The following is a 15,413-nucleotide window of genomic DNA, read 5'->3' as shown; positions in this document are numbered from 1 at the left end:
CCAGCCCTGTCCCACGCCCCGGGAAGGGAAAGCAGCCAGCAAAACCCTGCAGCACCCAGCAGCTGGAGGCACATTTGGCTTCACACTCTGCCCTGTCTCCAGAGCACCCCCTCCACCTCCCACCCCATGCCTGGAGGACTGCAGGGAGCGACACCCATTGCCCACCCTGGCCTCCGTCGGCTGCAACAGCTGCATGGCAGGTCCCCGAAACAGGGACCAGTGCCAGAGCTGGGGAGGGGGGCCCTGCAGGCCCTTACCTCACCTCCATCACTGCCGAAACACTGCATCAGGCAAGCACAAGGCAGGAGGGCCCGCGATGGGGTGGGGGAGGCAGAGCCGCCAAGCTGGGCTGGGGGAGGAGGGAAGCTTGGACCCCCCCCGCCAGGCAGCACGGTGCAGCGCTGAGCCCTGGGGGGACGGAGCCAGCTTGAACCCCCCCCCCCATCCCACCGCCCCAAACAAAGAGAGGAGACGGAAGGATCCTTGTTCTCCGGAGGGAGAGGGGCTGGGACAGGGCGGGTGGCAGTGAGGGAGAGCAGCCAGATGGGGACGAGAGGAGGAAGAGGCAGACAAGGCTGCTTTGTGCAGGGGAGCACCCGCAGGGATGGAGTGGGGGAAGGGGCTTCTGGGTCTGCTGGGTGGCAGACGGTCAGGCGGGGGGAGCTGGGGTCTGGGCTGGCTCCTGGCCGCACCAGAGTCTGGCTCCCTCTAACCATGGCACAGCCCGAAATAGAAATCACCCCCCACCATCAGACACCCAAGGATGCAAACAGCCTGCTCGCCCCAGCCTGTGCTGCCCCAGCGCTCTGCAGCAGGCCTTCCCCAGAGGATATCCTGCTTCTCATGGTCCTGCTCACCTTGGTGACCGGTGACGTGGACATGGCTGGCCCCACAGCTGTGGGAGACAGTGATGAGCCCTGCAAAGCAAGGAACATAAGCCTATGTGGGCATAAACCTTCGCTGGCAAAGCCTGGACACTTCTCTGTCCCACACCACCCCGCAGCAGACTGTGGCAGCTCTCCCCAGGGAAGCCCAGGAGGTCTCTGCTGGCCCCATGCTAAGGTCTGCCCAAGCCACTTTGGATCAAAGCTTTGCCATTTGGGGCATCCCCATGCACTAATTGAGTATCAATCACAAATTTGAAAATACCTCCAGTGCTCTGGACCCTCCCACTGCCTTGGGGGACCTCTGAGGACATCTCCAGTCAGCCCTCAGCCAGGCTTTCCTTTGTGCCCATCCCAAGCAACCTGTGCCCCACAGGGAGGAGCAGAGCCCCGTCGTGCACCCCACTGGGTACCCCAATGGAGGGAGAGGGAAATCCCTCAGAGGGGCTCAGGGAGGAGGTGGGGAGTGAACACCTCTGCCCTGCCCGTGGCACCTCCTGCCAGGCCCCAGGAGCAGCATCTCCTGCCAGGACCTGGGAGGTGAAGGAGAGCTCAAGGTTGGGGTTTCCTCAGGGCTTGGGCTGCTCTCAGCTCCGATGGTGCCCTGGCCCCCCTACTAGTGAGACCATGGATGGTGGCTTGGCTGTAGGAGCTGCAACACGGGCAGGGCCTCATCTACAGGGGAGTCCCCAGACACCCTCTGCTCTCCCAGCCACATCTCGGTGCAGATGCTCCTTTGCCATTATCCCTGGAGTGCCCATTTGCCTCTGTTCCAGAGCTGAGCTTTGACCATCCCTGGTTAACCAGCAGCAGGCTCTTCTCTTCAGCACACTTGTCACTGTCCCCACCTCCCCTCCTGAGAGGTCCCAGCCTGCAGCAACTGGGCTGCTGGGCAGCCAGTGCAGGCAGCTGAGCGCTCCTGAGTCCGCTCAGGCAAGGCTCAGCTCTATTTTAGGAGCGTTATCACAGCTGTTTTTTTCCATTTTAGCAGGATAACACAGGCTCTTTGAGCTGAGCCATAAGAGGAGCCACTGGGACTGTAGCTGGGTAGGTGATGGGCACCCTGCTACCTCCTGGTCCCAGTGCCATTAGCCTGAACAGGGCCTCATGCTCTTCAATTAGCAACTTGTCATTGACAAGGTAATCAAATATGCTACTTTTTTAAAAAAAAAAAAAAAGGATTGAGACAAACTAGGGCAATAATCAGGTCTCTGCCCTTGTTCTAAACTTATCCAGGCAGTCCCATGTCTCCATGCCTCCAGAAACCTGATCGGAGCTGGCAGCCCTGGGCTTGGTCGAATTCCCATGCACAATGGCTCTTCCCTCCTGCTGCAGGAGCAGGAATGGAGTGAACCAGAAAGAGGCCCAAGGAAAAAGAAGTGACAGAGGGGCTTGGGGTTGCAGGCCTGGCTGATGGGCTGGGAGGAACAGGTATGTCCTGCCAAGCCTGTGCCTGCTAGGGGAATGAGGAAGGCACCAAGGAGGATGTAGGTTCAAAAGGAGATGCTGCTGGTGGCAGCTCCCTGCAGGGTCACTCCAGAGGACACCAGGGACGTGGAAGCAGCACATCCTCCCGTCACCTTCCTAAACCCAGGACATTTCAGCTCAACCTCAGGAGCTTGTTTCATTCCCTTGCACCCAGAAAGGAGCCTGGAGCTGCAGTGGCCAACCAGGAGCTTCAGTCTCTTTCAAACACCGTTAAGCTGAGGGAGGAAGGGTGGGTTGTGGGGCTTTGGGATTCGTCCCCAGCTTGCTCATTACCCAAATGGTCTGATCGCCCTCTCCTCCTCCTCCACCCTGCTTGGATGCTCTACTCCTGCTCCAGGAGGAAGGGGAGCATGGGCTGCCCTGCCCACAGCTCCACCGGAGCAGGTGGGTTGAAGAGGGGATCTTGGATAACCCTTAGCACAGGAGTATAGCTAGATGCCAGGAATATTTCAGTAACGAAACAACGGCTGAAACATGCACTTAACCCAACAGATGAGGAATACAGCTGGGATGTGGTTCTCTGTGCACAAAGGACATGGCCTTTTGCTCCCTGCCCTGCAGAAAGAACTGGTCGCAAGGACAAGCTCTTCTTATGCCAACAACCCCGGGACAGCAGCACATGAAAATGCATTTGTACCTCTGAAGGGCTATCTGGAAAGAAAAAAACAACCTCAGAACCCCACTCCAACAGAACAGCAGGTAGTTGCAGGTTTCCTGCTGGGTCAGCCTCCAGACTCACCCAGATCCAGCTCGGAGGGAGTCAGCATGTGCAACGGTTGCCCCAGGTGTCTCGCCACGCATGCCTGGTGTGGTGCTTGTGAGACCTGAGGGACCTCCTTGGGAAGGGATAAAATTTCTCGGACCAGGATGGACCCCGGGTGTCAACAAAGCTGTCGCACTGGTGGTACACATACCTTTGGGGGTACGAAAGGCTCAGGCTGAGTCACTAGTGCTATGCCCATGATTTTATCTGCAGAGGTTATATACCTTAGTCCAAACATCAAGGCAAGTATTTGGACAGTGACTGTGTCTCCTGTCCTCTCCAGCTTCCTACCCTGCCTGGCTTTCAGCTGGGGGGATGTTTGGGCAGGTGGGAAGCCCCTGTTCCCTGCCGCAGGGTGGCCGCTCCATGTCTGGGCTCTCAGAGTCGGGAACAATTTTGCCAGTGTGGTTTCTTGGTGCAAGGAACAACGTTTGCAGCCTCCACCTGGGACATGGCAACAGCACCCAGCCCCCTGCAAGCTGCCACACCACTTCTCCAGATGGCCAGCAGCCTACCAGCATGGAGGGGCCCAAGCCCAGACAAGGTCCCTGTGGCTCAGCACCACAGGTCTCCAATCCAGGTTTGTCTCTGCACCAAGAAACAACAAAGATATGATACAGACGCAGAGAAAGGTCAAGACCGCAGCCATTTTTTGTACCCAAAATAATGTTTATTTCTCCATATTTTGTACATATAAAGAAACTGTCATGATATCATGGTGCTACCAGAGCAGTGCTTGCCCACAGCTGCAAAGCCATAAAAAGGGGGCTTTATTAAGGAAATCCTTACAAGCTCACCAGAAAATAAAAGCCCTCGGGCAAGGCTCCAGACTGGCCCAGGTGCAGCTCACATATCCCCGTTTGTCTCTCATTTTGCAGCTTTCTGGGGGCACTGGATCCAGTCGCTGGCATTTGGCCATGCAAAGGCAACTCTTCCCTGCTAATACAAAGTCACTAACCCGGCAGAGCCTGCTGCACTGCCTTGCTGCGAGGGTGACACTCGGCTCCCAGCCCCACGAGGAGCCCTGCTACACCCCAGGCTCCTAGAAGGCAAAAGGGGCCAATGTACAAACTGTCCTACTTGCCATTTTTGACTCTCTCCTCCTTCCTGGGTAAGCAGCAGCCAGCAGATGCCAGGAGAAGGTGGTGAAGCCTTGTTTCTAGCAGCCTCCTGATTCACCCAGCTTTAAATGGGGGTGTCCCTCCACTGCTACCAACACAGTCAGCACCATCCTGCCTTACCAGTCACTCAGGCCTGAACAGGAGCAATCCCTCTCCCCTCTACAATCAAGGTTTTTCTCTTTCAAAAACAAATCTCTTCCGCACAGACAAGTATCTACCTCTTCCCAAGGGCCTACTCTGCAGTGCAAGTGCCTCACTAGCTATTTTTCTTATTCTCTCCAGTTCATGCACCACTGGGTTTCATGCAAGAGCCTAGCACCTGGGATGGGACAGATAATAGACACGAAGTGCATTGAAATAGCTATTGGAAATCATGCCCTGCACAAAGAGCCCTGCTGAGTGCACATGCCGCCGCGAGCAGAGCAGCAGCCATGCCACGTGCCAGCAAAGGGAGCGGACACGTGCAGCTGCAGGGACAGCCTGGCCCCTCTCCTCCACTGGCCCCTCCATTTCTTTCCTCACACTCAGGCTGAAAGGGAGGGGATGTGGTATCTGCCTCCTGAGCCCGCCACCCCCTCTCCCAGCCAGACTGTGATGATGTTCAAAGGAAACGGGAGGCTGAGAACCCTGCGCAGTTCCAATTTTTTTTATTAACATTTCCAGCCAATAATCAGATGTGATCACAAGTCCCAGGAACACCCAAAACTCTACGAAAAGTGAATTTTCTTACCATTGAACATAACAGAAGTAGATTAAAAATAAAAGCTGCAAAGCCTCAGCGTGACACCTTTGGCAGGGTGGGAGGGACTGGGAGGCCAGCTCTCCCACCAGCACCTCTGCAGGGCACGCGCTCTTGCAGGAAAGGACCTGCCCTGTCCTGGGTGACACCACCTATCAGAAGAGTCCCCGAGACCCCAACACACTGCCTTGGCTGGGTAACCCCCTCCTGTGTGCTCTCCCAAATCTGAGGGTGCCAACTTGTTTTCTCTTTGAAAGCATTCTCATCTACCCTATTTCCTTCTCCTGCCTCCTTGTACCCAACTCCTGCCTCAGATGGGATCAGCCCGTTTCCTCCTAAGAAGAGCCGGGCAGTGCCTGCAGGCAGGGATCACCAAGTGCAGCACAGCAAGAGGCCTGTCTAATTTGCTAATTTTCAAATGCAGAAGCATCTCTGTGACCCCATACTGGGAGGAAACAACATGAGCAGAGGGCAGCCTTACGCGAGGGTATGGACTGTCTCCACTTGCCCAAGGGGCTGACAGTTTCTCTCCTGGCTTCACCGCAGGCAGGCTGTGTCACCATGCTGCTGCACACACATACAGCTTGTGGCCCCAATGCTGTATGCACGTGCCAAGCCCCCATCCGTATGCTTCTTGATACAGAAGTTCATGGACGCAATAGCAGCCAAGCTGTGTGCCCGGCCCAGGCTACACTGGGCTGTTACAGACCACTCCATCACTTCAACGTTACAAATACATTAAGTGAGAGCAACAACAAAATTCAATGTCTGATGCCACAAGTTGGGGCAGAGCCATTCCCACCACAAAGTATTGCACCAACAGCCAGCACCCTGCAGTACAGACCTGGGGTCCTGCTGAGGGGGCTGTGCGCCTAAATACCTCTGGTGTCCAGCACCGTTCTGCATCTTGCTTTCCAAACCCAAGCAGCCTTAGCTGCTCACAGAGTTGCTCAGCAGCACACACCAAATGATAACAGTCCCGCGAGGGGAGAGGTAAGTAGAGGCAGCGTCTGAGCCAGCTTACTGAAGGCCCAGGATGGAGAGGCTCAGCTGGAACGAACAAGGCAACTCCTCTGATCTTAGGGCTGGGGGCTTCAAGCAGGTAGGCAGGTCCCCTCCGCACCCAGGGAGGGTCAGGACAATGCAGTGCTTGTCCGGCTGGCACAGGGCACGGAGCTCAGGGAGGAGACTCCAAGGAACATGCAAATGTTTCTGATATTTTCATCTTACATTCAAATTCTCTTTTAAAACAAAATCTGATACAAAAATAGACATTTGCAAAGTGATTTTGTAGAACGAGGCTCCCGCCCTCATCACCGGGGCAGGGTGAGCGGGAGTCTGGCATGGCACAACACAAGAGCTGAAGCAAGCAGCCTCAACAGGTCTGGGCCCCAGGGGGTATGTCCCAGACCCTGGGCTACAGCCACACGAGGGGTTTGCCACAAAAGACGACTGGTCGTGTTTTCCGGACACGGCATTCTGTGAAGATTGTACGCTGCTAAGAACTGCAGCCCCTGGCTTGTCTCGAGCAGATGTCGCTGGGGGGCTGCGGCCAGTGCTTAGGCATGTGCCACTGAGCGGAAAGAGTTCCTGGCCTCACCTCAGGACACAGACTAATGCAGACTAGCGCATCTCACCTTTAGTCCTCTTGGCTTCAAAACATGCAGAGGCAGCTACTGGAGTAGAAGCAGCTTCCTCCCTGCCCGCCCCAGTCATCAGCAGCAAAGGATCCTTTCCCTTCCCTTTGGGCCATCACTGTGCTATTTCCAGCGGCAGGGAGGGCTCAGCTAAAGGACGCTAGTAATAAATAGAGCAAGAAGAGAGAAAGCAGGAAAGCAACAGGTCCTGAGGGAAACAAAGGCGCAGCTTCCCACCTCCGGCAGCTCAGGAATTGCTTCCTTTCCCAGCGGATAGCAGGATGAGGGCACAGAAGGTGCTGGTACAATAACACAACAGCATTTGGAGAAGTACAAGTCCAGCTAAATTGACCTACAGGGTTCCCTCCTGCAGAGAGGCGATGAAAAAACAAGCTAGGAGCCTCCAGTACTGCTGGAGAAGAGTCACCTGGAGCAACAGAGCTTTGGCTGGTCTGGCTCATCAGCACGTCCCAAAGTAACAGAGACTAAAAGAGTCAGGGTTAAGGCAGCTTATAATGTCCCTGCTTTGGCACCCCAACATTGAGATATGTGTAGATGGGGCTGTGGCTCTACCCTCTCTGTCCATACCTCTTTCTGCCCAGTCCACTTTATCACACTCCTGTTGAGAAAAGGAGGGCTGCAGATGAAGTCCCTCCCCTTTGCTCTGAGCATGGCTTCTGTTCGGCTAAAGCATTTTGCCCTTTAATTCTCTACAGAGGCAGACCGAAGACTGGAGAGGAGATCTAGAACAACAACAAAAGGCTCAAAGCTGGCACAAGCAGCCCCAGGAGCAAGAACGAAATTAAATGACCCCTCAGGACCATGCACAGATCCCAGAATGACCCAGTGTATTTTGCTTCCTCTGTAAAACTCTCAGTCCTGCAGGCTTCAGCCCTAGTCCAGGGCCCAAAGTCTAGCTTGAGCGGCTGTTCATCTCCACAGTTTCCTCATGGACCTCTCCATCTGTTGTTTTTTCACTGTTCTTGAGCATCTTACTCGGTACTGAACTCAAGGCATCATCCTTCATCAGCTCTGAAGCTAGCAGAGAGGTGACAGCACAGCCAGTTTTTCTTTTTGCTGCAAAAGAAGAAATTGTTAGAAACGGGGGAGAGAAGCAACTCCAGGTTAGCTTTCACACAGATCATCTTCCTCCAGGGCAGTGGCCAGCTAGATTGGAGGAAAGCCCAGAACCACTTGGCCAACACTCCTCAAGACACTGGGGATCACGAAGCCACCACGAGGGTCAGAGAGGCAAAACGCATGTTTTTCAAAGGGCATAAACACCATGAGGTAGGCCTGTGGAAGTTCAGTTTGGGGCAGCAAAGACCTCTCTGGTCCATCCCTATATGGTGGGATTAGGATAGGCAAGAAGAATTGCTGGAAACATCTCCTCACTTAAGAGTTATGGTGTGTGGAAAAGTCTCCTGGAGGAAGATGTGGAGTATAATGTTTGTAGGCAGACTATAGTGCAGAAAAAACATCTGGCAGCCCTAAGCAGCACGGCAACAGTGCTGAAGAGAGCATCAAGAACAGACTGGCAAGGCAGGCAGAGGGACTCAGGAATACCAGATGGGAGAGATCTGCTCGGCATCCACAGCATCGGGTAAGCATGGTGGAGGACCCAAGTACTTGTCATGCATGTGTCCTTGTGGTCCCCTTGCTCCTGGGACACAAACTCCTTAAAACCAGCAGCCTGATGGCAGGAAAGGGGGCTCCTAATCTCAAGTGTGGCGTTGCAGCTTGGGGTTCAAGCTTCTGTATTCGCTATGACTACAGACAAGAGTCAGAGCTCCTTGACTACCTGCATCACGACACAAGCAGGACTTCACGCCTCACATCCAGGGCAGCGGTGCCAACTCCTTAGGAGGTCCACGTGCCACCCATGGGAGAGGAAAGCAACGGTCTAACGGAGAATACTGTCTCTCAGGTTCTTACTAGGTTGTTCCAGGAGAGGATTATAGCCCACCGAATCCTCCCACGTCCTTCACGTTCTGTGCTTGTTCTTAAATGGATAAGACCATAAGACCAGCATTGCCTTCCAGATGCAGCTGAGCTTTGGTGTCCCAGTAACAAGGGCCAGACAGCACATAACCCTTAAGATGTCTTTACAGCTTAAGGCACGACGCTATACATTTGAGGCTGAGCCAAGTCAACAGCCCAGAATTAGAACAGCAGTTGTGCCCCACTGAGAGCATCTGTGGGCTTTGGGGCACTCGGCAGAAACGGGCCGCGTTACTTTCGACAAGGCAAAGACACTAGCCACACCACACAAGCTTGGTGAGCTGCCACACACTGCCAACACGTACACCCATGCACAGCACCTGACTGCACAGCCATGTGGGCAGCGTGTGAAACATGCACAGACGCTTTCTGCTCACTCCAACCAGCTACCATGGGGTATGTTCAGGCAGGCCTTGGCACATCCACGCTGTGGCACACGCAGGCAGGCCACGCACAAGCGCAATGTGCACAAGCTCCAATCGTGGTTCATGCATGAACTCCTCAGCTTGAACAACCAGGAAGAAAGAAATATCTTCCTGTTGGAGAGGAGAAGGAAGAAGGGAGGGGATGCTCTCAGGAATACAAAGCAGCAGCTGAATTACTGACCAGAGATTGCAGACAAGAGAAATTAACTCCTTCAGGACTGAAAAACCTTTTAGCCCTTTCTCATGTGCAATTTGTCATGCAGCCCTTGGGAGCAGGCTTCTGAACACAAAGGGCAGGCATGCAAAACCATGCAGAGGAGACAATGCAATAGGCAAACACAGCAGGAACTGGGAGGCTCCTGTACAGGATTTAAAGGCTTTTCAGAGATTGCTCAAATAACTACCATTAACCCATCTCCTCTTTCAGATGACCCTTAAAATCCCTCTTTTCTCCATGCCCTGGAGCACTCCTGACCACCCCCCACACCCAACTTCTCCTTGCCATGCACACCTCTTCCCACCCTGATTCCATCCCCTAGCGCTCAAGAATTATTTTCAGACATTTCTTAGATCTCTCCTCTCTCACACACAGGATTTTCACTGCTGCATGGCCACAGACAGCAGCTGAATCCTAAGGACCATTAAGGACCTTCCAGCCTGCCTCTGGCAGTACCTCTGAGCTTCTCTCTAGCACAGTGCTAGCACTACTTCTTCATCCACGCTCCCCCACGTTTGTGGTCAGTTTATCCTTGCTACAGTCTACCCTTACCACTCTCTCCCTCCCATCTGAAGCCACTCTGCTTCGTGACTCACTGCTCTCTAATCTCTGCTTGCAGCCCAAACTGCCTCCCATCTTTTTACCTGAATCCAGACAAAAATTCAGTATACGCTCCATTTCCAGTTAAATCCTTGCCCAAGAGCTAATTAGGTCTAGAAAGTTTCTTTTTGCATGCCCTGCCCATACCCACAGCCTGCTGCTAATCTGCAACTTCAGTCAAGTCCTTCAGTCCACTGCTTGTCTCTCACATCTGAAGGGCTCACCCCCACCGCAGTCCTCCACTGAGCCTGCAACCGACTGTAAGGGCACACACAGACACAGCCTCCTGCCCCCACCTGACATCCCTGAGGATCAAGACTGTGCCCCAGCATGGAGATTACCTACCCTTGGGGGTGGAGAATGAGCAACTGAAGCAGTGAGGGTAGGACAGTGTCAGCTGGCTCCACTCCCTGCCTGACGGATCACTGCAGCACTGAGTCAGAAACACAGCACACACCAGCAGGAAGGGAGGGCAATGAGGAGAGAGACAGCAAGAAACAGCCTGCTCCGGCCAGATCCTGAGAGCCTGGAGCCCCACAGCCCAACAGCATGAGCCAGCTTTTGGCTCCCGAGCAGGCAGCCAGGCTGGGTCATGCGTTAGATCGGGAAAAGCATGGAAGTTTTCACAGAAAAGTAAAAGGAAGAGCCAAGAAGAGATGTGCAAACGCTTCCAAAGCCACCATTGAAAACAGCTCCTTTTTTTAAATCCACCCTGCGGATATCGCTGGGCTTGCGGCCTCAGGCGGCAAGCCTGTCTCAGTCTCCTCTTCTAACCCTCCCTGCCTGCAGCACACAAGGGGTTACAGACACACGAGTCGGGGAGGGTAGAACAACATGCCCATGTGTTACCCGCTCAGGCGCATCCTCCTCCGCCTCACAGAGGGACAGGAGAGAGTCTAGCAGAGGAAATAAGAGAGTCACCAGTCAGATTGCTTTTGGAGCCTGCTAGCACATACCTCCAAACCAGGGCAAGGGGACCAGAACAGTACTGGTGCCCTCCCGCCATATGTAGGGCTCCCAGCCCTGAGAGCAGAGCTGCTAGGTCCATGTCCTGCCCGGCCAAGCTCTCTCTGTACCTCCAGCCTTTCAATGGCTGTGCAGCAGGTAGTGAGAGATCACTTATGGGTCCCCCTCTCATTCAGACTAAAAAAACCAAGAGAAAGGTGGGCTGTGCCCAAGAGACTGATACAGCAGCAGCAGTTGTTTTGCAAGCAGCAAGCTTGACTACACAGATCAAAAAGGGACCGGCAGCCTCCAAAACCCAGACACTTTACTGTCTCCCTTCCCTTTCCAGGTTGCTCAAGACATCTTCTCTGCAGGGTGAGAGTTTTTCAGGGCTGACTCCCGGCGACAGGTTTCACACAGCCCTTGCAGGTGCTGCTGAAGGGGCAGCCACTCTCAAGCATCTCAGTGGGAGGTAGCTGCTGCTCGGGCTGTGTGCAGGTGTGGCCTGGGCAGTCTGAGATCTGCTCTCCCACCTTGATGCAGTGGCAACTGGGGACTAAGCGTTTGGTTTGTGCAGGCAACACGGGAAGCATTCATAGCCATCGGGCTTTGTGCACTGATCCCTTTGGGGCTACAGCAGAAAGGATGGTGGGGGCGAGTTGTCCCACCAGCTGCCAGCTGGATCACATTGTAGCTAGAGAGATCTGAAAGAAAGCAGGAGCCCGTGCTCAATACACTTGATGTCACCTTCCTCCCTCTGCTTTGGCAAATCCTCCTCTCCCTGACAGCCTTTCTCTGACCCAGCAGGCCCCTCTCACTGCAAACACTCGTATACAGCTCAATCTTGCTCGCACATCCCCCCCGACCCCTCATTTGCCCAAGGCCACCTCCTCCTCTGCAGGCTGAGCCCTATTCCTCCTCCAACACAAACCAGTAGGCTCTCACTCCTCCAGGCAACCACTCTCTTCCTGCAGCCTGGCTCTCTCCCAGACCAAATCCCTTCCCCCAACACACGACACAAAACCAGCAAGTTCTCCTGCAGACCAAGCCTTTCATATCCGCTCCTCCTTGCAGGTCTCATAAATATTCCCTCACATCTCCCACTGATATTCTCTCCTCTTTCTCTACCAGTGAATTCTCTCATGTCCTCCCACCTTTTTCTTCCATAAATACACTCAATTGCTTTTTTAACCTGTGTAAATTTTAAGCATCCGCAGCATGCTGCAATGTGTTGTGTGAAATTGTATCTTTCCATTTATGCCTGCTCCTCCTAGCTTCATTTATGCCTCCAAGTTCTTGCAGAAGAGACAGAAACAATTCCAGGTTGTAATTTCATATACCTCTTCATGCCTTGAACGCCCTCCCCCTGCCCCCTTTTCCAGATTGAGGAGTTCCAGGTTTACCCAATCATCCTTCCTGCCTTTCTCTACACCTTTTCTAAATCACTGTGTTCTTCCCGAGGCAGGGGTAACGGAAGTGCTCGCAATATCCAAAATGCAGTTATAAAATGAACTGAAAGCAAAAGAACATTGTTATACCATGCCATGATTGCTGTTTCCCTCCTTTCCCCGCCCTCCCCCAAGGGATTCTTAGATCTCAGACTGGGCTTTTGGGTTTTGACTACTACAGAGCACTCAGCTGACAGTGTCACAGACTTTTAATATTACTGTTATTACTCCTATTACTACTATCCACTCTCTTCCAGACCATTTATGAATATCTTCAATAGCACAAATTCCCATATGATTCCACTAGTGACCTTCTCACAGATGAAAATTGACTGTTTACTACTTTATTCTGTTTCCTGTCTCCTAGCCTGCTATGTAACTGGCTAACATCACGTAAAGTTCCCATGGGACAAGAGGGAGGACCTAAGTGTCTCACCAAAGTCTCCTAAAGAAATTAAGTTGAATGCCCTTTGGAAATCCAGGTGGGCTTTAAGGACAGGACTCCCAAGTCATCTTCATCAGGAGTAGGGCAACACACCAGAGATACTAAATTAATATTGTTTTGAGCAACAAATACTTAGGGCAGGGCTGATGGATCATGGGACCAGCAAACCCCTGGCTGAAGATGCATTCTTTGGTCATTTCCAGTAAATCCAGTTCAAGTGTGCAGTGGCTCTGCAGAGAACTGACAAAACATCAGGGAAGACTTGGAAATTGCTGCCTCCTGCTAGAGGAGATACAGATTTTGCCACGGTGTGATTGCTAACCCCAGAACGAGCCAAGGGAGTAGAACAGGTTGCAGCCTCTGCCAGTGGTGCAACACTTGCGCTAAGAATGAGTCTTATTCTCTACCACAAACCAGGCAACAAACTGAGCAATGGGGATAGGGAGGTAACTTGCCTGCTCTGTACGTTGTAGTTTTATCTTGTTTGAGGAAAGGGAAGCCCCCTTGCACCCAGCTGAGACATATATATATATGCCATTGCTCCCATTCACATTGGACCACAGCTCTGGACGCGTGGGCCAGCAGTGAGCTAGGGGTGGATTCATGATTGATTTTCTGTATTCACTCTGCTTTGTTACAGAGAGCAGATGGCATGTGTGTGACGTCGAGGCTACAGAAAGAGACGACCAACTGAGTCACTTAAACCAGAAGCCAATTCTGAATCATCTGGCTGAAACCATGATTATAGGACAATTGCACAGCCAGACTGAAGGAGGACACTGAGCTACTGTGTGCACATCCTGTGACTCTCGTGCTCTGCACTCCTTCCTTAATGAGCTAGCTGGAACAATCCCCTTTTGCTGACCTCCCTCCCCCACAATGAGTCCTTTAAGCTATTAAGCAGAGTCCCCAGAGGCCTGGCGGCTTTTCCCATTCCTTTACAGTCTAGCGATAAAACTGCTAGTGACTGAATAGGCACAGCTGCCTACGAAAGAACAGGAGTCAAAGATCAGAGCTGACAAGATTTACACATAGAGCTTCTGTGCTCCTCAGTGGCTGTGACAAGGCAGGCTGAGGAGTGACGGGAGACAGAGAAGTGCCCTGACAACTGGCAACACAGCAGTGGGGATGCATGATGTCCCACCAGGAAGGCCAAAGTGGCGCTCCTGAGGATCGCAAAGCTTCACACTGGAGATTGACAGGGATTAAGAATCAGAAACGCAGCGTCTGTAGAACTCCTAATTCAGGGGAGAAGCACCTTCTCCAGCAAGATCCTCCATAAACACATGCTCTCAGGGCACCTCATGGCAATGCCAAAACTGGGACCACACAGATGCTGCAACCTGAAGGATTGTGCAGAAATCACCTTTTGAAAAGGCAGCAGAAGAGAGGAAAATCCAGAGAGCAGCTAGAGGAAATCCCTTGGTAATATGCAGACTTCAGGCTCGTGTGTCTGAAACCCACCCCACTTTCTACCCACGTGACATGGTGTAAAGGGAGCTCTCCTGCCCCTTGCAGCCAGGTGAACAGCATAGAGGAGGTGCCAACACTGACGGTGAGACTGAAGACTCCTGTTATAGTAGCAGGTCACTCCAAAGCCCCATTTTTTCACAGTGACCCAAGGTTTCCTTTCTCTCCTCAGTTTCGCCCAGGAACAAAACAATTGCCTGAACCACAGGTGATGCCTCATCACCAGCTTCTCTGACAGTGCAGTACCTGACATCCTGTAGGCAGTGAGTAATGGCCCCTTGTTTTCAGAGGTGTGGAAAGGGAAATCCTCCCCCTCAGAGGAAAGCTGGATCTGAAACTGCTGCAAAGATGGCTAATGTCATCACAGGCTTTTAATTACATGCTGGGAGTTTCCTGCCTGTAGCCTGCGTTTGGAGAACACAGTGCTTACTTGGGGTAGGGGGAAGGGACAAGGGAACCAAGTCATGGGAAGGGAAGGCCACAGGACACACCATCAAGAAACAGCTGAGGAGGGGTATGGGAACATACGTGATGCTGTGCACTCCGGTAATACAGGTTTCGTGTTGCCCTCACATCCAGTCTCAGCCACAGTCCCATCACTAGTGGGGCACCACAGGTGCCTTGCATTTGTAATACTACCAATTAACTTCTGCCATGCACACACCAAGATGACTAGGGTGTGACGTGACTACAAGATCATGCTAATCACGTACTATCCTTAGGTCCTGCTGTGGCTAAAACATAGAGGCAGCAGTTCCCCCTTCCCAGGCACTTGCTAACAAGCGCTGGAGCTGAGCACCATGTTCAGAGTCAGTGGTTGTGGGAGGGAGCTGTGCCGGAAGGCAGCGGAGATCCCAACACATCCAGAGTTACTTTATGTTAATTCTCTGTGATGGGAGGCCAAGACCTGCCCCTTCACTCCTCCTCTCATGCCTTGCATTAGCATCAAAGAATTAGTAAGGACAGAGAGCCCTGCTGCAAACATTGACATCTGAAATCTTACAAACCCTTGTCCAGACGTAACACGTTGTATTAGGATATGTATCGCTATCAGTTATCAAAATTTAATCTGTATCATCTACCGCTAGTGTGGGCAGAGCCCTCTCCTTTATCTAGCCATGATCATCCATCTCTCCCTACTGCTCTGCAAGGCTCTGTGTTGGCTTGCTCTTCAAAGACATAGCATCCTTGCTTTCTCTTGAGGGCTTTGAGACCACTGGACTTTCCATC

The 15,413-nt window shown here is 52.7% G+C and overlaps 1 protein-coding gene across 1 annotated transcript in view; it reads right to left on the bottom strand.

Annotated features, from left to right (window-relative positions):
- Positions 1–3,783: 3,783 nt before the first annotated feature.
- The window catches only part of LOC138069174 (protein diaphanous homolog 1-like), a 48,732-nt gene continuing 37,102 nt past the window's right edge, over positions 3,784–15,413 (bottom strand). Inside the window, exons 11-12 of the mRNA XM_068960052.1 lie at positions 10,725–10,771; positions 3,784–7,709 (exon numbers count right to left, since the gene is read on the bottom strand). Coding sequence (XP_068816153.1) covers positions 7,671–7,709; positions 10,725–10,771 — 86 coding nt within the window. The 3' untranslated portion in view covers positions 3,784–7,670. The remainder of the gene's footprint in view (positions 7,710–10,724; positions 10,772–15,413) is intronic.

This window comes from Struthio camelus, chromosome 13 (genome assembly GCF_040807025.1).
Source record: "Struthio camelus isolate bStrCam1 chromosome 13, bStrCam1.hap1, whole genome shotgun sequence".
Lineage (NCBI taxonomy): Eukaryota > Metazoa > Chordata > Aves > Struthioniformes > Struthionidae > Struthio > Struthio camelus.
The sequence above is the reverse complement of the archived record's forward strand: the minus strand, read 5'-3'. Positions and strand labels throughout refer to the sequence as shown.